General features: G+C 43.4%; 1 protein-coding gene across 8 annotated transcripts in view; it reads left to right on the top strand.

Moving 5' to 3' along the window:
• Positions 1–20,262, top strand: part of KIAA1210 (KIAA1210 ortholog) — a 77,031-nt gene extending 56,769 nt beyond the window's left edge. For 5 of the 8 annotated variants that reach the window (XM_055564005.1, XM_055564000.1, XM_055564002.1 and 2 more), the window contains 6 exons: positions 5,043–5,240; positions 8,782–8,890; positions 11,039–14,797; positions 15,932–16,131; positions 17,512–17,617; positions 19,101–20,262. In XM_055564005.1, the coding sequence (XP_055419980.1) occupies positions 5,043–5,240; positions 8,782–8,890; positions 11,039–14,797; positions 15,932–16,131; positions 17,512–17,617; positions 19,101–19,273 (4,545 nt within the window). In that variant the 3' untranslated portion in view covers positions 19,274–20,262. The remainder of the gene's footprint in view (positions 1–5,042; positions 5,241–8,781; positions 8,891–11,038; positions 14,798–15,931; positions 16,132–17,511; positions 17,618–19,100) is intronic. The other 3 variants (XM_055564006.1, XM_055564001.1, XM_055564007.1) reach the window with 3 other exon arrangements.
• Positions 20,263–24,719: the final 4,457 nt, after the last annotated feature.

The following is a 24,719-nucleotide window of genomic DNA, read 5'->3' as shown; positions in this document are numbered from 1 at the left end:
TCATAATTCACCATTATTATTTACAAATAGGCCTCCAAATTGCTTTGCCCATGATAGCTTACTTCATAATTCACCATTATTACTTACAAATAGGTCTCCAAAGCCCAGAACAATATTCTTAAAAATCCTCTGATATATCAGAAGAGAGCTTAATGCCCACTTCCCCATTGCTGCATATAAATTTGTAGCTTACAAAGTTATTTTGCATAGATATAGGTGCATTTCATTCTCTCAAAAACTCTGAAACGTAGATAGGGAAGATACTATTATTCCCATTTTGGGTGGAAAAAACTGAGGTTCAGAGAGGTGAAATGACTTGACCAAGGCCACAGCGCCAATCAGAGATACAGCTGGGACTCAAACTGAGGATTCCTCCCCAAATTCATACCAGTTTTCACTCAGCCACGTGGACTCTAGCAGTTCTCTAAATTTGGACAATCAATGCCCACCAATAACAATAGCAGCTAATACTTGCTCAGATTTTCCTGTGTGAAAGGCACTTCACATGTATCATTTCATCTAATTTTAAAAACAGCACACTAAAGTGTATATTATTATTATCCATATATTAAAGACATAGAAACTGAGGCTCAAAGAGGTTAAGTAACTTGTCCGAGCTCAAACAGTTTTAAAAATGGTTTGGCTAGGCCCTCAAATTCAGGTCTTTTTGACTCCAAAGTTCATGTTCTTATTCTCTATACTACTTAAGAAACTGGGGAGCTTTAGATAGCAGGGAGCTCCAGGGAATATGTGAAATTCTACCTCCTACAACGTTCAGGATGGCAAAATGGCACAACACCTTTTATGAAACAGAAATTCTGAGTGAGGCTGCAGCTGCACAGGAATTCCCAGGAATGAGCACATAATGCACTTTGACACACTTGGGAAATTAAAGTCCTAACAGCCAGTCATATCCTGTGCGAGCATACCATGGCAGAGAAGTCTCCTACTGAGAACCACTTTTCCCACCAAGAGCTGCTGCTTCTTCTGGAGATGTTCCAAAGACTACTTGCCAAATACTACTTACTACTTTCAGCTGAATGGCTCATACAGAACCTAGCTCCCTAGCCTCCCAGTGTCAAAACCTCCCAGATAGTTTCAGAGTGAGTTTTTTTCCTAAAGTGACAGCTTTTCAGCCCAAAGGCTTGATAAAATCTGGCCTAAATAGCCACCAGGTAATGGCATTATTAAGATATAACAATTGGGAACAGATAAGCTATCTCCTGCACACACTGAATCTAGAAATTGCTAGAATTTTGCTGAGCTTGATTTGTTTGATATTCCAAGCAGCAGCCAAACGTCTCTCTATCCCCACTCAAGTGTTTCTTATCAATAGTTAAAAGAAAATGGGAAAACCCTGGAACCATACAACAGACAAAGAAACCATCAAAAGGATGATCAAAAGGGTGCATGTTTGATTGAACAATTTTATACAGGGTCCAGAAATTTGACAGAAAGGGGAAAGGAGCTAAAATGTGTTTTAATTGTTCAAAGAGCACTCCTTACCCCCACTAACAGCATATGACTGTCCAGCACCCCTCCCAATCAGTGCTGAAGGATCCCCTCCCCTGCTCTAAGTCCTGACCCAGGTTCCTTCCCCAGGAAGGTTCTGGGTTAGTAGCTGCCAGGCCTGGCACATCTCCCAGATGTTGAGGTGAAAGGAGCTCATTTCAATCCAGCTGTTAATTAGAAGCTGTCTGTGCTAACTCCCCTCTAAATCACAGGAGAAGGAATGAAAACGTCTTGGCCTTCCTGAATAATATGCACCTTGGGTGTGTTGGGTCTCCGAGCGCAGAGAAGGAGGAGTGGGGTTGCAGGAGGGGTGGCAAAGGAAAAATAGAGGAGGGAGTCCCATTTCCTGCACTTGTTTTCTTTCAGGAAAGGATTCAGTTTGTTTTTCCTGGGTAGCCTGGAAAATCCTGTGGTTGATTCCTGTGGTAACTTTTCTAGGTTTCTCCTGACTAATGTGGCTGGAGGAAAAAGCAGGGCCTAAGAAGGAACCCCGCTTCCCAGAGGGAGCAGATATGGCTGCCTCCTGTTCTAAGGCACCTGATGTGATTATTTAGGAGCTTGCTGTGCTTCTGTTTGAAAAATAGGAGCCTTTCTCTTCATGGCAGAGGACTAGACAGTGGTTCACAACTCTAGCCCCCAGAAGACTCACTTGGAGAACCTGTTAAGCCTATTCTAAGGCCCCCCTCCCCTGATAGTATTATTCATCAGATCTTAATGTGTCTGTAAAAGTGCTTTTCTAGCACTCACTCCAGGTGATTCTCATACTGGGGGGGATTCCCAGACCATATTTTGAGAAATATTGCCCAGCATTCCCAAGAGCTTATTTGAATAGTTTATTTAATTCACTGGTGAGTTTAAGGGAAGTTGTAAAATATATACAACTTACATATTCTAAACCCAACCACAGAGATGCTCTTAGGGCTGTTTTGAATCACATGCCTGAGCTTGAGTGCCATAATCAGGTGGAGATGATGCTTGATGGCTTCACACTCTCATTTTTTGTCCAGGTTTGAGGGTAGCTGTGGGCCTGTGTATAGACTGAATGCTCAAATATTCCTTAATGACACTCCATCAGGCATAAGGAGACTAGTGGCCATTATTAAGTTTGACGGACTCTTGGCTTAGGCTGTGATTCGGAACAGATAAGCTATCTCCTGCATACATTCAATCTAGTAATTGCTAGAATTTTGCTGAGCCCGATTTGTTTGTTATGCTATAGAATGCGTTTCATGAAACAGTGCTTTTACCTATAGTGTTATGCTACAAAATTTGGGATGAAAACTGAATTGAATATGTTTCTTTATTAAGTGTACATTTACTTGTTGAATAGGCATAATATGTTAGTTTTCATGCAAAGTAGGTTACATGGTATCCTCTAGAATACCATGATATCCTCTAGCAACTCTATTTCTAGATCCACAGACTGCTGAGACTTTTTCCATCTATCTTTGGCTGGAGTTAGTGAGTCTCAGAAAGAATAACTAAAATGATACAGAGAACAGAGCAGCTTTTTTCTGACGACCTCTCAGAAGGTCAATGTCTCTTTGGAGCTTTTAACATAATTAATTCACCCGATCAACAAACATTTATTGAGCAACTACTGTGTACTAAGCACAGTTGTAGGTGTTAGGAATACAGTAGTAAATAAAACAGATGAAAACTCTTTATGGAGTTTATATTGCAGTGGGGGGGGGCATGATATTGACAATAAACAAGAAAATAGGCAAGACATACAGTATGTTAGACAGTGATAAAAAGTGCCAAGAAGGAAAAAATAACCCAGGGAGGGGGATTGTGAAGTGTCAGTGTAGAAGGCTGACATTTCAAATAAGTTGGCTGGGGAAAGTGTCACTGAGAAGGTGGCTTTTGTATCCAGACCTGAAGGGAGTGAGTGAGCTAACACTGACATGGGGGAAGCGCAGAAACAGCAAGTGAAAATGCCTTGAGGGAAGAGTATGCAAGGAATGTTTGAAGAACAGCAAACCAACATTGGATCTGGAACATAAAATGGTAAAAAACCATGATCAGAGAGGCAGTGGAGAGACAGATCACGTGAAGTTAGTGGGGGCATAGATGTTGCCATCCAGTCCCAAAAACCAGAACCCTAAGACTACTCTGAAGCATGAAAAAAAGTATTCAGAACAATAAAACAAGAGCCACTAGTCTGTATACTGAGTATTAAGTTCATAATTCCAAGAGATAACACAAGCTAAAGATAAATTAATAGTGTCAGGATGAGGTGTTGTTATATAAATTCATGGATGGCAGTTACCTAAAGAAGTTAGAAAAGGCTTGGGACCACTCTATATTTTGTGTGATGGGCCCCACAAAGATAACTATCATTCCGCTCCCTTTCCTAGAATCAACAAGAGGATGGTGAGCTGAATGTATCACCAGTCTGACCCGCTAGCTATGTTAAGTCCCCAGGTGTTGGAATCACAGGCCATAAAAGAACCATATTGGGAGCTAAGATAGTAACTAAGGTTATCACTGGATCAACATATAACGGTCAGGGGAAAATGTGAAGGGATGTGAAAGCTGCAAATACCCTAGCACTGCATAAAGCTAGTTTGGGAAGAACTAGTGAGTAAACATACATGGAAGTTCTGTCTACCTGCTAAACTGCATCATTTGCCACTGACATCCAGGAGAGAGAGGGATCATCCCCTTGACTTCAAAGGGGCTTCTGCTAGCACAAATACCTAGAACTTCTTAGAAAGAAGAGGTGCTCTGGGGTGTCTCTTCAAGGTGTAGAAAAAGCCATGTCAAGAGGCCTGGAGCTGTAAAGCAATTATCCTTCAATAAAAAAATTAATTAAAAAAAAAGAAGCCCAGAGGAGACTACTTTGAAAGTCCTACAGAGGAAGCCAACTAGGAGCCCCCTGGCCAGATAGTTTGGAGGCATAGAGGCCAGCCATAGCAAGGACAAGGCGACAGGCTCCATGCCCACCCTGTTGGTGGTGGCACACTCCATCCCTCTGGGCACTGCCATCAGCCTTGCATCCAGAAACTGTAAATGTAAGGTAGTGTACTATCTGTGCAAACGCAGCTTTCAGACAAACCCTCTTCCAACCAGATTTCTTCCTTCCTCCGAGCACTCCTATGGAGAAATCGCTGAGCTCTGATGGGTTTTACTGACATAGATTGTGCCTCTCACCCCAGTCAGCCCCTTCTGTTGATATAAGAGGGGTACAAGACAAGAGAACATGCAAAACCTTTGACCTTGTGAACTCCGTATAATGGTGGGGTTCCTATCCTGAGGGCAAAGGGGAGCTCCTGAATGCATTCTAAGCAGGGGAGCAACCTGAACATCTTGTTTCTTGTTTTCACCTGCAAGGGAACCAGTTGAAATTGTGCACCTTGCCTCCAATGGGTCCATTGACCAGAAGCTTGACTCTAGCTGTAGGAAAAAGGGACAGCAGATCATGAAGGAGTTCTCTAGGAATGTTTCTTCAGCCAGAGGAATTTCTAACTTTGAGACCAAGGCCAGCATACAGAGCTGACTCATTTCTCTTTTCCTACTCTCTCCAGAGTGCCTTTGAGCCCTCATCTAGACTGGTTCGCTCACAGTCCTTGATCGCGTTTGCCATGCCCTCCTTGTCCAGCAGCACCCAGGTGCCTGTTGGCTTCAACACCCCAGCCACCACCCAGAGCTGTTTGGATTCCACAGCTGCTCAATACAAGATGGCTTTAAATCCCTGGAAACAAAAGAAGAGCATCCAGGTGACTGTAAGTCCTTCAGGAGGCCTGGGAATACACTCCCATATAAGAAAATATGAGTTCTAGGAGTTCCCTGGTGGTTAGGATTCTAGATTTTCACTGCTGTGGCCTGGGTTCAATATAAAGTCAGGGAAGCAGAATCTGCAAGCTGCACTCATGCCCCACCCCCCAAAAAGATGAGTTCCAACCTTTGCAAACTGCTCCTAGGGAAGTGGTATGGTTTGGGGGATCCATACCCTAAGTAGGGATGGTAAAGTCAAGGACACTGTCCCAGGTTTGACAGCCCTGGAAAGAGGTGAGCGTATGCCTGGGATGTTCTATGTAGATGGAACTTACATAAAAGGGATGGAAGAAAGCAGAAAGAGTGACCTAACTCCTAAGCAATTGCTTACTGGCTTAGTATCTGGGAATTCACTCAGTGCTCTTTGTAGAAGATATTCAATCATAGCCCAGATCAGGATTCTTTCTAATTATGAATCAGATAAGACCCATGAGTTACAATTGGCAGCACTGTTCCACTTCTTTGGAGGTCAGGCTTCCAGCAATGCCAAGCATCCAGAACTCAGCTATTAACCCCTCCAAAGACCTCTCCATGTCACATACAGGTCGCCAAGTTCTTATGCTTTCTAGCACACTTAGGCAAGCCAATTATGTTTAAAACATGGCCACAGACCAAAATCAGATCTGATACCAAAGAGAAGTGACAGTTGATAGCAGAAAGAAATGACACAAACTATCTGGGGTCCTTTAGTATAGGGATCAAGAACCTTGCCCACCTGTATCAGGGCCACACTGTATCAGCATCCAGTATAATAGGTCATGTTCACTACTCATCCAAATCATCAGGAAAAGTTGGACTATATTCCCTGATCTGTGTTTAGGAAGATAGGGAAGTAATTCCTTTGAAAAAGATTTTTTTACTAAAAACTAAGAATTAAATCAAGAACTTCCAGATGTACAAGCTAGATTTAGAAAATGCAGAGTAACTAGAGATCAAATCGCTAACATCCATTGGATCACTGAAAAAGCAAGGGAATTCCAGAAAAACATCTACTTCTGCTTCGTTGACTGCAAAAGCCTTTGACTGAGCAAATCACAACAAACTGTGGAAAATTCTTAAAGAGATGGGAATACCAGACCACCTTACCTGCTTCGTGAGAAATCTGTATGCAGGTCAAGAAGCAACAGTTAGAACCAGACATAGAACAATGGACTGGTTCAAAATTGGGAAAGAAGTACGTCAAGGCTGTATATTGTCACCCTGCTTATTTAACTTATATGCAGAGTACATCATGCGAAATGCTGGGCTAGATGAGTCACAAGCTGGAATCAAGATTGCTGGGAGATATACATATCTATGGCTGATTCATGTTGATGTTTGGCAGAAACCAACACAATTCTGTAAAGCAATTATCCTTCAATTAAAAAATAAATAAAATTTTAAAAAAAGGTTGCTGGGAGAAATACCAACAACCTCAGATATGTAGATGATACCTGCTAAGGGCAGAAAGCAAAGAGGAACTAAACAGCCTCTTTGACAAAGGTGAAAGAGGGGAGTGAAAAAGCTGGCTTAAAATTCAACATTCAAAAAACTAAGATCATGTCATTCAGTCCCATCGGCATTTCCCTTCATGGCAAATAATGGGGAAAAAATGGAAACAGTGGCAGATTTTATTTTCCTGGGCTCCAAAATCACTGTGGAGAGTGACTCCAGCCATGAAATTAAAATTGAAAGCTCCTTGGAAGAAAAGCTATGACAAACCTAGACAGCGTATTAAAAAGCAGAGACATCACTTTGCTGACAAAAGTCCATATAGTCAAAGCTAAGGTTTTTTCCAGTAGTTAGGTACAGATGTGAGAGTTGAACCATAAAAAATGCTGAACACCAAAGAATTGATGCTTTTGAAATGTGGTGCTGGAGAAGACTCTAGAGAGTCCCTTGGACAGCAAGTAGATCAAACCAGTCAATCCTAAAGGAAATCAACTCTGACTATTCATTGGAAAGACTGATGCTGAAGCTGAAGCTCCAATACTTTGGCCACCTGATGCAAGGAGCCGACTCATTGGAGAAGACCCTGATGCTGGGAAAGATTGAGGGCAGGAGAAGGGGGTGACAGAGGATGAGATCGTTGGATGGCATCACCAACTCAATAAACATGAGTTTGAGCAAACTCTAGGATATAGTGAATGACAGAGGAGCCTGGCATGCTACAGTCCATGGGGTCACAAAGAGTCGGACACGACTTAGTTACTGAATGACAACAAAGAATTTTTAAAAGTTGGTATTTTAAAGAATGTGTCAGTTAGCTGGAAGATTCACTTGGCTGAGTCTTTAGCCTCTAACTCTGGGCTATAAGTAAAGGGCTATAAATCAGAGATAGAGGAGATGAAAAGATTTAATAGTTACAGGCATTTTACCGGGAAGGACATTAAAGCACAAATAGATGTCCAAGGTCATACACCCTGGTAATGGCAGAAGTAGGACCAGAACCCCATCTTCTGACTTCCAGTTCAGTTCTATTTTCACCCCCATCATGTTGCCCCTAGCTTAAACATTGCAGTTTTGCTTTAGTAAGAAAATAAAGTATAAGATCAAAGAATAGCTGGCAGAACTGTGGGCCTAGGAGGAAGGCCTTCTAGTAGCACTGAGAGAATCTCCTTGGTTCAATGTCAAGCAGAGGGTGATCAATCACTAGGCCATATACATCCAGTCCTGTATATGCATGATCACCTGGACACTTCACCACAAACCTGGACACGTAGGGAATGTTGATGAAGGAAGACTTAGCAAGACCCTTCTTTCTGACTTCTTTCTGCATAGCCTAATTGAGGTAAGGCCTGGGTAGCACTCTCTAACAAGGTCAGGGCATCTAGCTCTTCCTTTTGCCTCTCTCCCTGACACATGGATGAATGAAAATAAAAGTGTGAAGGATCCTTTATGACAGAGAGGCTGCTGCTACTGGCTCCCTGCTTTGGAATTTCTTAGATCTGCAAGTCCCACAGGAGGGTTCCCTTTATTCTTAATTTATAGATGTGGACAGAGATATAGAGGGTAACTTGCCCAAGAGCATACACAGAACACATGATGGAGCAGAGATCTGAACCCAGGTCTATCTGACCTGATCCATTCAAAAGTAAATGATTTTGAGCTGAGTCTGTTTACCAAGGCACTTCGAGTGGTAACATAGAGCTGTATGTTTGCCTTTAGATGTATATCATGGTTGTTATCAGGCCCCACAGCCCCACCATCAGGTTGATGGCCTTGCAGTGCGGGTCAGTGGTTTCTGGGGTGTTTTCAAGAGTTCCCTGCAGCATATCACTCAGAAACCAGAAACTTCAAATCTAAATGAAGTACTGCCAGTAGGTAAAATGATCACCAGGTTATGGATACTACTGAAATAATTTCCATTGTGAATGGTATTGTTATGCTCCCAACACAGCCATTTGGATAGCAAGGATTTTTTTTTCCTGATGCTTTTTTTCCTTTGGCAACCATGCAGGGTTGGGTGGAGAGCATTTCAGCCTGATTCAAAGTCTTTCCCTCTTCTAGGTGAAACCAAAACAGGAGGAGCCAAGCCTCCCAGTGGCATCTGAAGAAGAGAAAAGCGCAACCAAACCGAAAGAAGCTGACCAAAAGAAGCCGAAAAAAGACAGCGCAGGTTGGCATATCTTCGCCGTCACCCATAAACACATACTCAAGCTTAATGGCACAGTGCTATGTGGCAAGAACTATATAATGGAGAATTGCCCAGGCCTCCATCCTTGGTCTTCTGAGGGCTTAAAATTTAAGATGCATATTAATGTGGTCCAAGTTTCTCCGTTTGAACTGCCCATTTAATATAGTTGCCACCTGTGTTAGGTAAAAGGCCATACCTGGATTCCTATTTTACCTAAATGAATTTCCAACCAGAGAGGCATTTTGTGCGTATTTGTCAGTTTGTTTAATCCTCTCCACATCTAATGTCCATGCCAAGTTCTTCAGTGAGCCCAGATATCTGAGGGCAGCCAGTGAGTTCCCCTTCAGCTTTTCCCCACAGCAACAGAACCAGACAACAATAACAGAATTGGTGAAAAAAAAGTCTGTTTTTAAAAGTTGCTTTTCTCTTCTAATAGAGAGAAAAGGTCTTGTGTTAACAGTGAGACCAGTTCCCTTTTCCATGGGCAATGAGGGCTTGGACAGCTGCAGATGCCCTTGGCAGCCAACACCTATCAAACCCCCAAACAAAAAATATCACTGGAGTGAAAAATCACTCTGTGTGTTTGTGTGAGTGTATTGGCTCCAGCTGATGGCAATCTAATTTCCAGCAACACTTGGAAAACCAAAATTCCTGTTCCACAAATTAAGTCAAATGGTTATTTCATATTTTTGCCATAAAGGGTTTCACATGTGGGTTCAAAGTCAGGATATCTCTAAAAACATTTTCCCATGAAGAGTAACAAAACCACAACACTCTTGTATATAACAACAAAGAAATTAAATGAGTGACTTTTAACTTTCTTTTTATCCTCTTTTCATATTTATTTTTAATAGCTCTCCCTTTTACACAGAGGATAAAACTTACTCGGTGTCCAGGAGGGCAGATACATTGATTTTCCATGTCATGGGAGTGGTTTGAAGTGCAGCTTCCTGCACCCCCAACCCCTCAACCCCAACCGTGCCAAGTTCTAGATTCTAAATGTGCAACCACTAGATGGAGCTAGAGACCAGTGGATGATGAGGGAGGGGAGGTGGCCAAGGCCCTCTCACCCAGGGATTAAAGTGAGTGGTAAAAAAACAATACTTTGGCCACCTGATGCAAAGAGCTGACTCTTTTGAAAAGACCCTGATGCTGGGAAAGATTGAAGGCGGGAGGAGAAGGGGACGACAGAGGATGAGATGGTGGGATGGCATCACCAACTCAATGGACTTGAGTTTGAGTAAACTCCGGGAGTTGGTGATGGACAGGGAGGCCTGGCATGCTGCAGTCCATGGGGTCACAAAGAGCCGGACACGACTAAGTGACTGAACTGAACTGAACTGAAAAAACCCGCCTGCCAGTGCAGGAGACGTAGATTCTCTGGAGGAGGGTATAGTAACCCACTCCAGTATTCTTGCCTGGGAAATCCCATGGACAGAGGAGCCTGGAGGGCTACAGTCCATGGAGTTGCAAAGAGTAGGACACGACTGAACACACATAGTAATATTACTAGGGAAGAGAAGACCAACCTGTAGAACTGCTGCCTTGTGTTTGACCTGAAGCCTGTGGATCAGTGCAAATGTTAAGCCTTTTCAAGAATTTCTTTGCATGTATATTATGTTAGATTATTTTAATAAAGAGAGTTGAAAGCAGAAGTGGGGAGGGCATAATCCTACCTTGCAGATAACCCCTGTTGACACCTTTCTTAAAAAAATAAAAATACCTGTATATCATGTTAAAATTAAGTAGAATTAAGTAGAAAATATAAATACTAAGGAGGAAGTAAAATTTCCTTTCACCCTGTCCCAGCCAGTTTCCTAAAAGGGAATTGTTGTTACAAGTTCAAAAATTGCTTTTTGATGTGTCTCACTTCTAATGGTGGAACAGACTGTTGATATGATGGTGATGTGCCAACCTTGGAATCAGTTCATAAAACTGAATTTCACTTATATTTAAAAATTTCCAACTGCAGAAGGCTAACAGTGACCTAGTCGTTCTCTATCTTCTGCGTAGCTACTTCTCCACACTAGGGAATTCAATAGCAAATAGGTACCAATTGGGACAAGGCAGAATATTCTTATTTTAGAAAATCAAAAGAAGACATTTTTCCTTTCCTTCGGTTTGGTACAGGTGCCTCAGGCCAGGAACAGAGCAATAAGACTGAGATTGCTAAACAGAAGACAATGGATCCGGCTACAAACACAGATGCTACTGAGAGTCAGAGTTACCCATTTCCAGCAGCATACATGAAACGCCATGGAAAGAAAAGCTCAAGTACTTCAGGAATGAGTGAGCGTGGATCCAAAGGAAGAAGCTTTAAACAATCCACTGGAGTGCTTGGCCTAAGTGATGGAGCTGGGTCCCCACCTGCTGATAAGAACGCCAGGGATTGCCATTTCTGGCAACTGTCCTTGGAGAAGCAAGTCATGGAGCAGCCCACAACACCACAGACAGAGAGCACTACTCCTCAGGAGCTGCCGTCAGGTAAAGATGACCCAGGAAGGGGAATTGCTGATGCAGATTTTGAAACCAGAAAAGCATCGGTATCACAACTCAAGCCTGAAGACATGGAAGAGCCCGTGGTGGGTGGTCTGTCACCATCCCATGAAGATGGGACTTCTGGAGCCAAGAAGCCAGAAGCCAGGGCTGCTCTATCACATGTGGCAAGAAGGCCATCTACACCCCAAGATGCTCTCTCGGTGGCAGTGTACAATCAGATGTTTATGGAGCCTTCTCAGAGCCAGCCAGAAAAGGAAGAAGCTTCTGACTTTGATGTGAAAAGTGTCCAATTTAAAATGAAGTCCGCTCAAGAGACCCTCAAAGAAAAGCCTCCCAGAAGTGTTCTGCAGGCCATAACAGCGAGGATCTCCAGGAGCGTGAGTGCCTTGGTGGAGGGAGCCATTTGTGCCGGGAGACCACCTCCCAGAAGCCTTTCATGGTCCTTCGGGAAGTCAAAAGCTGCAGTCATCATCGTAGATTCCAAGAGCACTTCAGAGGAGGGCGGTGATTCTGAGCAACAGCTGGCTCCTGGACATTCTTCCCCACCACCCAAGATGCACAGGAATGAAGAAGTCTTCCCAGAATCAAAAGGTTCAGCTGTGGAGCTGAGCAGTCTCCAGCAGCAGCAGGCCCCTAGGTATTCTTCACAGTCCTCGGGGAAGTCCAAAGCCACAGCTAGCTTCTCTGATTCCAAGAGCACTTCCAAAGAGGGCCATGATTTTGAGCAGCACCAGGCTCCCACACCCTCTCTCCAGCCCCTGAGCAAGTCCAAAGATGGCCAAGAAGTCTTCACAAAATTGGGTTCCTTGGGACAGATGAGTGGTTCTAATGAGCCACCGACTCCCACATGTGCTTCTCAGGCTGTGGGGGAGCCTGAAGACAACGTCTCCACGGGATCAAATCGCTATGTGGAGAAGTACAACAGTGCCAGTGACACAAAGGAAGAGGGGTCCCCCAGACCCCCTGCCCAGGCCATGGGATCCTCTGCCCAGGCTGTGGCAAAGCCTAAAGACCCCAAAGAAGTCTCCCTGGCTTCAAAGACCATACCTGAAGTGCAGGGTGCTTCTGAGTGGCAGGTGCCTCCCAGGGACACTTTCCAGTCCTGGGTGAGCCCTAAATTCGAGCAACACGCCTCCACAAGCCCACAGAGCGTGGCCATGGAGTGGGGCATTTCCATGGAGCCACTGCCTCCCAGAGTGACTTCTAAGCGCCTGAGGAGGCCAAAAGTTAAGCCACCAGTCTCCTTGGATCCAGGAGTGATAACACTTAAAACGATGACTTCTGCAGGCGTGCTGCCTCCAAGACATCCTTCTCAGCCTTCAGTGAAACCAGCAGCTCAGCAAGAAGGCTCTGCACATCCAGAGAGCCCCGATGTTGAGAAGACCACGCCTGCACACTTGCTGACTTTCCCACATCCTTCCCAGCCTGCGGGGAGGCCAGCAGTTGAGTACCAAGATTCCATGGGTGCGGAAAGTGCTGTGGTTGAGAAGAGCATTTCTACGAAGCCACTGCTTGCCAAGCATCATTCTCAGCCCCCGAAGAGAGCTCTAGCCCAGCGACAAGTCTCTGTGACTTATTCTGAAGCTGAACAGAGTGTATTTGCAGGTTTGGAGGGTTCTGTTGCTCAGAAGATAAGTCTGGCGGAGAAATTGCTCCCCAAATATTCTCCCCAGTCCTTGACAAATCCTCGAGCCCAGAAAACCTTGGAGAGCACTGCTGTTAAGGAGGGCAGCTTTGTGGAGGCGCCACCTCCCCAGCCCTCGGTGAAGTCTAAATTCCAGCCACAGACCATTCCACTGGAGTCCATGAGTGCTCCCACAGAGTGGAGCGGTCTGGAGGTGCCTGTGCCTCCCAGACCCACCATCCAGCAGTCCTGGGAGATCCCCATGTTTGAGCAACCAGCCTCTGAAGGTCCAGAGAGTGCTGCCTTCGAGTGGAGCATTACCATAGAACCGCTGCCTCCCAGAGGGACTTCTCAGGCCTCGATGAGAGCAGGAGTCAAACAAGCAATCTCTGAAGGTCCAGAGAGTGTCGACACTGAAGGGGATGCATCTACCGAGCTGCTGCTGCCTGACAAACATCCCTATTCCATCGTGAAACAGAAAGTCCAGCAAATATCATCGAGTTTTGAGAGCGCTGCTGCCAAAGTGGGTATTTCTGGAAGGCCGCTGCCTTCCGTATATCCCAGCCGAGTGCTTAAAAAGTCTAAAGTTCTGGAGATGTCCTTACGTCTAGAGAGCATGGCTGATAAAGAAGTCATACCTAAGAAATCGGTGATTGTCAAGCATCCTTCTCAGTCATTTGTGAAGTATATGGTACAGCATGTCTTTTCAGAGAGGCCTGCTACAGAGGAGGGAACTCACATGGATCCTTCATCTTCAAATCCACCTTCCAAATCATTGAAACCGAAAGTCGAGCAGCAAGTTTCCTCAGGCTGGGAGAGTACCAATGTTGAGGGAGCCATTTCTTTTTTACCAAGCTCAGGGAAGCCCAAAGGCCTACAAGAAGTCCTCTCCCATTCAGAGAGTGCTCCTGTGAAGCTGAGCAGTTTTAAAGAGCAGCTGCCTCCCAGACATCTTGCCCAGACACTGGGGAAGCCTGAGTACCAGCAAGAAACCTCCTCAGCTTCTGAGAGCTCTCCTGAAGAATGGAAGAGTTCTGAAGAGTGGCTGCCTGGCAAACGCCCCAGCCAAGTCAAAGATGGAGCTGAGTTTCAGCTACTGATGCTCTCAACAGGCCCAGTGAGTGCACCTGTGAAGCGGAGCCGTTCTGAGCGGCATCTGCCTCCCAAACAAATTTTTCAGGCTCCTGCAGACCCTGAATATCAGCAACAGGTTTATCCAAGTCCCGTGAGTGCTGCCACTGAGGGAACCATTTTGGAGAGTGATCCTAGCTGCTGGTTTCTACCCAGAGATCTGGCTTCTCCAAGCAAAATCAAGAAACCCAGCCAAAGCTCTGAAGACCTCGCTAAGAACGTCACAACTGCCCCTACCAAGCCCATGCTGGCCACTGCTCCTTTCTTGCAAGCGCCCACTTCTGGAAGCAGTTCCTCTCAGGAGGAAGTTCCTGAGAGTGATGATCAAAATAGCAGCTATTCAGATTCATCCAACAATGGGGCTGATGTTGAAAAGCTTTTTGGAGTCCAACTGAGAAGAACCTCTTCCTCACAGAAGTATAAGGGTAAGAAACAAGGTTTTACCAAGCTTTTTTCACCCTCCTTGGGCTCAATTTCATCCTCTGTAGGTACAGCCCAGCCAATCAGAAGGGCTTCCAAGGGGGCCCTGGGCACCATGCAAAACCTCACCACAGTATCTCACTTGGCAGAGAAGCAACAGAGGAGGCCCAAATCTGAAAGCATGGCCAAGAAGCAACCTGGTTACAGGATTTCAGGTGAGTCTTTATCTTCCCAGATGGGCAGCAGGTACCAAGAGGAGAGAAGAACCAGAAAGCAAAGTCTTGAGTGGGAGGAAGTCTGTTCTAGCCTTGCCCATTGCCCTGTGGCTTTGATAGGGCTGGTTTGGGGATTTAGGGGCAGAATAATGCTCTATTCTAGATGAATAGATTTGGAGATGGTTAACTTGAAGTCTTCTCTTTCCCAATGGGGTCTCCTTTGGACATTTGTCCACATTCTGTAATGGACATGTAACCATCTCCCCACCCCTCTTACCCGATATACATGCAGATGGGATTTTATGCCTTTCTCAAAATACCTTTACATGTATTATGCTCCCTTCAACACCACGTACCTTTTTATTTTTTAATTTTTTTTTTTTTTTTTTTTGCTACTCAGCATGTGGGATTTTAGTTCCCTGACCAGAGATCAAACCTGCTGTAGTAGAAATATGGAGTCTTAAGCACTGGACCTCCAGGGAAGTACCCCATGTATATTTTTGAAGCCAACTCATTAATAGAGCACTATATTCAGACTCTCAGCTTGAAGTCTTAATTTATTGTAAATGTTTGTACTTCCACAGCTTCTTAACTCACCTGAAATGTCTAAGAATCAAGAGCTAGATGACTTTTTGAGCATTTATTCCTCTAAAAGCCTTTGTACCTTCAGAATTATCATCACATAGTCTTGTACATGCCTATAACCATATCCATAACCACACACTTTCATTAGAGACAGATTCATTAGTAACAGATGCAATAAGATTTTCCTTGGAGTTAGAGAAATGACATCAGTGGCCTAATCATCTGGCCTCCTAGGAACTTCTCGAGCCCACTTGGCAACCATTGTCCTACCTGAATTGGGGATAGAAAGAGAAATGGACAAGGGAGGGAAAGGGACCAGTAAGAGGACAGTTGACAAACTTTGAAGTGCAGCTTAACTGCTCAAGGTGTTCCTGCCTTGCAAAGTTGTGGGGAAGGCACTAAAGAATGGGGCCCCTCTCTATATGTTGTTTATTTTCATTTGGCAGTTAACAAGGATCCCATTTGAGACATTATTGCGGGTAGGTCCCAGTCAGTCTCAAGACCCAGCCTGCCTCAATTTAGTTCTACTTTCTTTCATTCCTTTCTCAGGAAAAGCTCCTGGTCGACGGTCAGAGTATGCCGCCTCAGAGGCAGCTTGGATAACCGCGATAAAGCAGGAGCAGGGGAGCTTCCAGGCCAACATTCCTCCCAAAAAGCCAAGACCCAAGAGTAGAGCTGCAGCCAAGGCTGAGATGAAAGAACCCAGATATGGAGTAGGACCTCGAGCAGCCTCCAAAACACTCCAAAAGGTCATTGGAGCCAATTGATTAAGCTTGTATTAGGAATTTTGCCTAATAGTTCCTCACTTCCTTGGGTGCATTAATCAAGGCAAAGGGACTTTTGAGGGGAAAGACTTGGTTTGTACTCACAGAAAGGTGCCCCCACTTTATGTTCCTAAAGGATTTGTGAAAAGTGGTGCATAGAGAAGATTCTATAAATCAAATCCTGTTCTAAATATTCTAGAATAGGATTCCTCCAAATTGGTTGAGGCATAAGTAGATATAAGAAAATCCCAAAGGTCACCACTGGGGTGAGTTGAATAACTATTCTTACAAATATTTTAGCCTCTAAATATGTATATGTATTTAAGAAAATATGAGTGGAATTAAACCAAATTTTTTTCACTTAACATTTTATTTCTGGGCACCTTTCCATTATCAGTACATAATGATTTACCTTTATGTAAATAAAGGTAATGTTTGATGTTCAGGCTTCCACATATTGATTTGGTTTGGTCTGGCACCTCCCTATAGATTAAAAGTGAAATTATGTGATAAACTAGGCTAATGGATCAGAACATGATAGGATGACGTCTTGCTTTTAATGTCCCATTTGCAATGTCTTTAGAAGTTTTAGATTGAGGACCCCTCTTGTCAGCCTCAAGAAAACTCAATGAAGTTCACATAACAAGAGATGTCTAGGTTCTTATACTTTTAAGTGCTTAAAGAATTTGTTGAAGAATCATGTGAAAATCTGTTTTCACTTTTTGCTTTAAAGATCTTTTCATTTCATCATTATTATTTTTATGGGAGCAGGATCATACAAGTAGAAAAGTCTACCTTGGTTAAAGTTTTGTCAGAGGGAAATACACTAAGATATGTAAACTAATTAATTTAGATCAGTTGTGGTGAGGTTAATTTGAAAAGCTTAAACTGTACCATTTTGAAAAGACCTATAGTTATATCATTTTCTAATGCAAGGCATGAACACAAAGTAAACAAGTTTTGTTGTGTAGAAATCTATGTAACCCAATTAATTGATAAGATTTGTTTGCAACCACCACATTTCGCTTAGCTTTCTGTTAAGTGCTGGAAAACTGCTAGAGAAAAGGTTGTAGTCGGGCTAAGTAATTCTCATGTTAACCTGTTTACACTGTTTATATGATTAGATAACCTTTTCTCACAGCTCAGAAAGGTGATAAAGTTGAACCAGCTTAGATTTTGTGATCCTAAATTCTGAACCTAGGTGCTTTCTGTGCTCTTTCCTTCCTTACCTCTCTCTCTTTCTTTTTGGTTAATGTTGAACTTATAATACCCAGGATTGGACATGCACCTATGATCTGACTAAGTAATTTGCTATTTTCATATCAGGACTTATAAGATCTTTCTCTTTTCATTTTTGTATTAAAGAGAACTGGCCTTGTAAGTGAAAGCCAACCAAGAATGGTTCCCACTTCTGATGTCAAGAGACAAGAGAAGACGGCACCAACAAAGCCTCCAAAGTCTACCAAAACAGGTAAAAAAACAAAAACAAAAAAACACCCTATCCCTCAACTCCCAAAAGAGCTCTCATAGAATGTGAAACTTCCCATTTCAAACTCAGGCAATACGTGTCTCTTCCCCCAAATCAGCTTGTGATTCTCTCATGGTACTTCCATTAGATACAGATATTAGCTTGTTTTAGGAAAATCCAACTATTATGACTAATATAAGTCAGTCCAGTGTGTAACTTTCGGAGGGCCTTTCAGTCTTTTACCCCATCAAGGAATCTGTATAGGAACAAAATTGTGATCATGCACTAGAACGTTCCTGTGGCTGGTATTCAAAAGGAGAGAATACCAAGCCACTTTCTAGTTCACAGCAAAGTGGTATTTTCTCACCCTCTACATTCCCAGTGAAACTGTGAAAAATAATCTGGTATAAATGCCCAATAGTACTGGAATTTTAAAAACTATTTAAAACGCTTGTTTCAACCCCTCCATATTCTGAGCAGGGGTATGAGAGGTGGGGCATGTTGAAAGCTGAGAAAAACACTGTGCTGTGATAAAATCGAATGGGGTCTCACCAGTAGAGTTATGTGTCAGAGGGATTTTTTTTTTCTAGAAGGAGCAGGGAGAAGGGAGGATAGGTTTATATTGCATCATCTTTGTTCTCTTCCTTAGTCTATCTCGTGAAGAAATTAGACTAGGAATTTAGGAATCCACTGTCTGGCCATGATATAGCAGCACAGCAGGTCAAATGAAGAGCCTCTCATGGGCATGGTACTCCTATCAAGTGGTTTTCAACTCTCACTATGTATTAGAATCACCTGATGTGATTTTTAAAAAATTATAGATGGTCTTGGATCCACTGCTGGAGATTCTAATTCAGTTAGTTCATGAAATAGCATGTGCATTTGTATTTTTAAAGAGACCCTAGGTGGTTCTAATATGTGACCAGAGTTGAGAACCACTGGCTGACTCTAAGCCACTAAGTCAATCAACCGTAAAGCAGGATGAGGAAGGAGGTACTTGTAGAACTGAGGCATAGCGAGGTAGTCTGCTCAGTAGGAGCAGTTGATATAATGTTATTTAGCATAGACTTTTCTTGGGTGGACCTATTGAGTCATCAACAGTGATTTCATACAACATAAGGGATTGGCAAAACAAAAACAATATTACCTTATTTGAAATTTTAAAAACTGAACGGATACCATATAACATGTTTCCGCTCTGGTCTCAGTTCAAAACTGTAAGACAGTCCAATAATGACGACCCGAAGATTAGCAGTTACAGCTGCAGGTATTTACTCTCAGGCCTTCCAATGTCCAGGCCTCTGTGGTTCTAGCCATATTGACATTACTCCTTTCACATACCACCCTATAGCATTGCCCATGCACTGACTTTTAGAAACCAGAGGAAACCTAAAAGGAGGAAAATTTTTATGCATCCCATAAACATACTTCAGTATCTCTGGGGCTTCTTACTGCTTATGTGTTATTTGCTATGGTTTGGTTCCAGTTGGATTTGAAGATGAGAAGATAGTTCAGGTACCTTCGATGGAAAAAGAAACCAGGTCTGCTACACTTCCAGCCATGCTACCACAGCCGGTTGAGCCGGCTGAACCGGTCTGGTTCTCCCTGGCCAAGAAGAAAGCTGAGGCATGGAGCCGTATAGCAGAAACGATGCAATAAGCCGCTCCTGGGTGGAGTATCAGCATTTCAAATTATAATTGCCAATAGCTATATTAATGCCATGTAGTGAATTATTTACGGTAGCCATTTTTATTAAGCATAAGAGCCTTAAAATGGGCATTAAAACTAATAATTATTTGAATTAAATAGATGCCATGAATGTCTAAACTTCAGTACAGTCACTGCCAGCATCTGAAAACCCAGCATTTCCTTTATAAAAACTATGTAAAATGTTTGCACTTCTGTTGAATTGAGAAATCTTTAACTTTGGACCATGGACTGTAGAAGGGAAAAAGCTAAAACATTTTGTTGGAGCAACTAAGAGGTGGGCATTTCCCTTGATCAAATAAATTCATTCTAATGGAAATATCCAGATGATCTGGTCCAAGGACTGGCTTATATGTTTTATGAGCCTAATTAAATGCTTTAGTTCTTTCGTTGTTGCTCTGACTTTGTAAAGCCTCCTAAGAAGAGGTGGTATTGATAGAAGTGAAAATTCTGGGTTTCCAAGAAAAAATTTGCACAGCCAGCTCCCCAGTCTGTCCATTGCCCTTTGAAACACCTTCTTTGTATCCCTGAGGGCCCCCAACCCCTGCAACTTACACAGAGCTCTCTTTGCACATGCCGCATGTCAACCTGTCGCAAGTCTGGACTGTGAGCACCTTCCTATGAGGCATAACATTCCTTAGGGACTATCATACTCCTCTGAGGGGTTAGCCCTCCAGTGTTTGACCTCTTACACCAGTGCTATTGTGGTCCTCTGTAGTTGCTCAGAAGCATAGTGCATGTCATACACATCCTATTTTTAAAGCACTTAAGGCCCTCTTAAAATTCAAAATTCTGCAGATGGGGGCTTCCCTGGTGACTCAGACAATAAAGAATCTGCCTGCAGTGCAGGAGACCTGGGTTTGATCCCTGGATCAGGAAGATCCCCTGGAGGAGGGCATGGCAGCACACTCCAGTATTCTTGTCTGGGAAATCCCATGGACAGAGGAGCCTGGTGGGCTACAGTCCATGGGGTCACAAAGAGTCAAACACAATTGAACAACTAAGCACAGCACAGCAGAGGCCAAAAGCTGTGCTTTTAGTCAAGCAGATGGGAATCGTTCCACGAAGGAAGTCTGAGGCTCCTGGACAGCTGTCTTATGTCCAGGCTCCCAGTAGCCCAGTTTCTTGTTGCTTTCCCTCAGCAGCCTCTGTTTCACAAGATTTGGGCTCAAAGCAAGATTGAATTCTCAAAGCCACAGAACAGGTCTTTCTGCTAACTGGAAGCCTGGAGTGATTGAATTAGCCTTTCCCTGCCCTCATTCCTAGAGGCACACACACCCAACAGTCACTAGGCTGGACAGCTCCCACCTCCCCAGTGAACCACTCACTCCAAGTCCTTGCCCTCCATTCCACCCCCTCAACCTACCACACACACACACACACACACACACACACACACACACACACACACACACACACACAAAACACTATGGGAGAGCTCCTTCTGGATGCCTGGACAGTACCTGGCTCATTTTCTCAGGGAACCCAGAAGTGTCTTAGTATTACACCTTTCATGGTATCTGCCTCTGTCATCATGGAGCTACTTTGTTTAAACAGAAATGCAGCCCTAGACATAACTGTGCCTTTAATTTCTGAGTAGGATGCTGCCTTATGCAAGAAAAGTTCAGAGGCTATAGGGTGGCAGAGATAATTTCAACCCTTGGTGCTTGGTTTTCCTGATGATGGTATAATGTGATACTGTACAATCATTTGCTGGATTTTGCATTTTCTCTATAAAACAAGTACTTTTCCTTATACTATATTTTTGCCTTTTTGATAATGCTAGGTTTTTGATTGATTGATTGGGTTTGATTTCTGTTGTATTTCCATAGTGAACAGTTCATTAAGGTAGATGCCTTTACCCAGGTAATCCTGGTAGGTTAACTGTTACACCTCCCTTTTCTCAGGCTGGACCATAATTAGGTTATTTTCACTGTAAGAACTCTCCATTAACAATTTCTTTTTCACAGTTAACAACAAAAAAATATGTTTTAAGTACAGGTTAAGTCTTTTTTAATGCATAAAGGTACATTTTGATAAGTTTTCAGCTTCTTTTAGCATTCTTGATTTCTGCTGTATGCAAAGCAAATAAATTCAATAAAGCTTGTTCTATAGTCTGTCTCTGTCTGTCACATAGGGAGGGAAATTAAATAGGTTATTGACAATTTAGACCCAAGGGTTGTCAGAAGAGCAAATGATCTTGAGAAGTTGTGTGGAGCAGAAAGGACCCCTATGCAGGTGTGCCTGACCAAGCTGATGGCCTCCAGGTGGGCATCTATATGAGGGAGTGGTACTACTAAAGAGAGGGTTTTCATATGTGTAAACACATGAGGAGCAAAGAGATGGGTGGGAGAGAAAATGCAGACAGGTGAGTAGAGGGGACAAGATGGAGGTTGTACTGCAGCCTGGCTCAGGGACTAGGTCTGAGTCTTCCTGCAAGATGAGCTTCTAGAACAAGCCATTATCAAAAGGAAGGGGCCCCGCTGTGCTCAAGTAAAGTGTAACACAGAGTGAGCAAGGGGAAAGAGTAACAGAGCAGATATTTAATCTGGCCTGTCCATAACATCTGTCCTATTTGCAAGGTTAAAAAAAAAAAAGAGTTTAGTTAGGGATCCACATAACATGTCTAAAAATATTTGAAATGTTTAAATCAAATGATAAACCATTAAATAAGTTGTATCTCCTTCCACGACAAATGTACCTTCCTAATGAGCTGAAAGGCCAGGTTGGGATTTAGAATTCTCAGACTCCTCTAAGTTCAGCCCTGATGGCGTGGGAAGAGCTGCCCTCCTTCCCTTCCCCCGCCCATGCCCTGGTTCCTAGGCCAGGCCGCATCCCCTTCTGGGCCTACAACCCCTCCTTGGGCCTGGGAGCACCCACCCCAGCAGTGAGTGCAGTCAGCCCTCCCCAGGACAGGTCTAAGAGGAGCACATGGGGCCTGGAAGCAGGCTAGGGACTGTTCAGGGCTGCCAGGTACCTGGAGCATGGGCTAGCAGGGACACACCCCTTGTTCCCATGGGCTGGGCTCCTGGCCCTGGCGGGAGGGGTGTAGCTGGAAGAGGACCAAAGTGGCCCTCTAAAGCATAGAGCTCAAGACAGAGATACCTCTGCCTGGGCCTGGAAGCAATACTGTTTTAACAACTAGTACCACAGAAATACTAACAAATCACAACTAGGTTGAAGGGCCTCAAATTGTACTAGTTGACCTGCCCTTTCAGTTGAAATAATGGTGACAGGGAGTGCTTTGCCTTCTGTCTCACCATGTGGTTCTAGCCATAAGGAATAATATAACACATTTTAAAACATCAGCATCGGTGACAAAAAAATGACAGTGTAAGTGTTCATTTCACTTTGACAGATATTAGTGGAGCACCTACTAAGTGGACAACTCAGTGCCTAGGACTTTGGGAAAGATAAAACGTTTTAAGGCCCCAACCATTCAGAAGTTCACAGTCATGGGGCAGGTGAGGTGGGGGCAGGAGATACACACATATGTAAATCATGCACAAATACTTGGACATACTATTCACAATAATCAAAAGGTGGAAACAATGCAAATGTCTACCAACAAAAGGAATGGATAAACAAACTGTGGTATATACATACAACAGAAATATTATTCAGCCCTAAAGTTAAATGCTGATACACGCTACTATGTAGATGAGCCTTAAAAACCTTATGCTAAGTGAAAGAAGCCAGACACACAAATTCACATATTGTATGGTTTTGTTTATAGGAAATGTCCAGAATAGGTGTTCATTGATATAGAAAGCAGATTGGTGGCTGCCAGGGAATTGGAGGGTGAGGAAATGGTGAATTGACTGCTTAATAGGTACAGAGTTTTGGGGTGATGAAAATGCTCAGAACTAAAGATGTGGTTGCACAAAATTGTCAATGTCAATGAACTGTTCACTTTTAAATGGTTGATTTTAAGTGAACTTCACCTCAATTAAAAATGCTAATATAAGTTGGAATATAAGATGTGCTACCACAGAATATGAGAGAAGGTATCAATGTTACCAAGAGAGCACTTAGGAAGCTTTAACTAAATGCAGAAATGAGCCTGTCTAGTCTCAGGTCCCCAGGCCCAGCCCCTTCTCTGATCCTCTGATCAAATGTGACTTATCCTTTTTTCCCTCTTAAACAGAGTCTAGATATCAAGCTTATTCTCTCCCTTTCCTCTATTTTACTCATTTTTAATTATGAAATATTTTAGACCTACACAAAGGTATAGAGAATAATACTGTTGACATCTATGTTGACACCACCCAGCTTAAGAAATGTAATATTACAAATACAGTTGAAGCCCACTGTGGATCCCTCCCCAATAGGATCACCATCCTTTTCTTTCCCCAAGGGGTAGCCACCATCCTAAATGTAGTGTTTATCTTTCCACTGCATGCCATTCTGTATGCTTGAGTACACACACATCCTCACAGGCATTGCCTTTTACTCTGTGTGTATATCCACCATCCATACCTGGTGAGTGAATGTTCTCTTAGACTTCATATACCTGGTATCATGTCTGTGACCTTCTGAAACCAGCTCTGTCCCTTAGATATTTTTCTGGAAGTGTTAGTCATTCAGTCGTGTCCAACTCTTTGCGACCCCATGCACTGTAGCCTTCCAGGCTCCTCTATCCATGGAATTCTCCAGGCAAGAATACTGGAGTGCCATGCCCTTCTCCAGGGATCTTTCCAACCCAGGGCTAGAACCTGGGTCTTCTGCATTGCAGGCAGATTCTTTACCATCTGAGCCACCAGAGAAGCCATCCCCTATACACAGCCTCTCTGTGTCTCAGCCCCTGTGAATCCTAATCTCCTCCCCAGTTCAGCCACTACCATCCTGTTCAATTTTTCTCCAGCATCCCCAAGCCAGTGAACGAAGGCTGGTCCCACCATAGATGGATCTCAACTTCTCCCCCTGTGGCTCTCAACCAGCACTTTTCAAACCTTAGCTGCATCAGAATCCCCTGGAGGGCTTGTTAAAACACTGGGCCCCACTCCCAGAGTTTCTGATTCACAGGTCTTGGGTGGAGATTAAGAATTCCTGGGTGATGCTGATAATGCCATTTTAAGGACCAAACTCTGAGAACCAGTGCTCCAGATCAGCCTCTGGGCTCAGGCTCAGCAGCACTATTTGGCCTCTAGGCTAGCTGGGCCATCCCTCAGGTTTCCTTCAAAAGCACCCAGTACTGTGAAATACACATATAACACAAGTCATGTATAATTTTAAATGTTCTAGTAGCCACAGTTAAAAAGTAAAAAGAAACTGGAGAAAGTCATTTTAATGCTATATTTGTTTAATACTAAATTATCATTTCAATGTGTAATTAGTTATTAATGAGACTTTACATTATTTTTTTACACTTGCAGCATATTTCAACTCAGGTTAGCCA

Source organism: Bubalus kerabau, chromosome X, assembly GCF_029407905.1.
Source record: "Bubalus kerabau isolate K-KA32 ecotype Philippines breed swamp buffalo chromosome X, PCC_UOA_SB_1v2, whole genome shotgun sequence".
Taxonomy (NCBI): Eukaryota; Metazoa; Chordata; class Mammalia; order Artiodactyla; family Bovidae; genus Bubalus; species Bubalus kerabau.
This window is presented reverse-complemented; position numbering and strand designations above follow the sequence as displayed.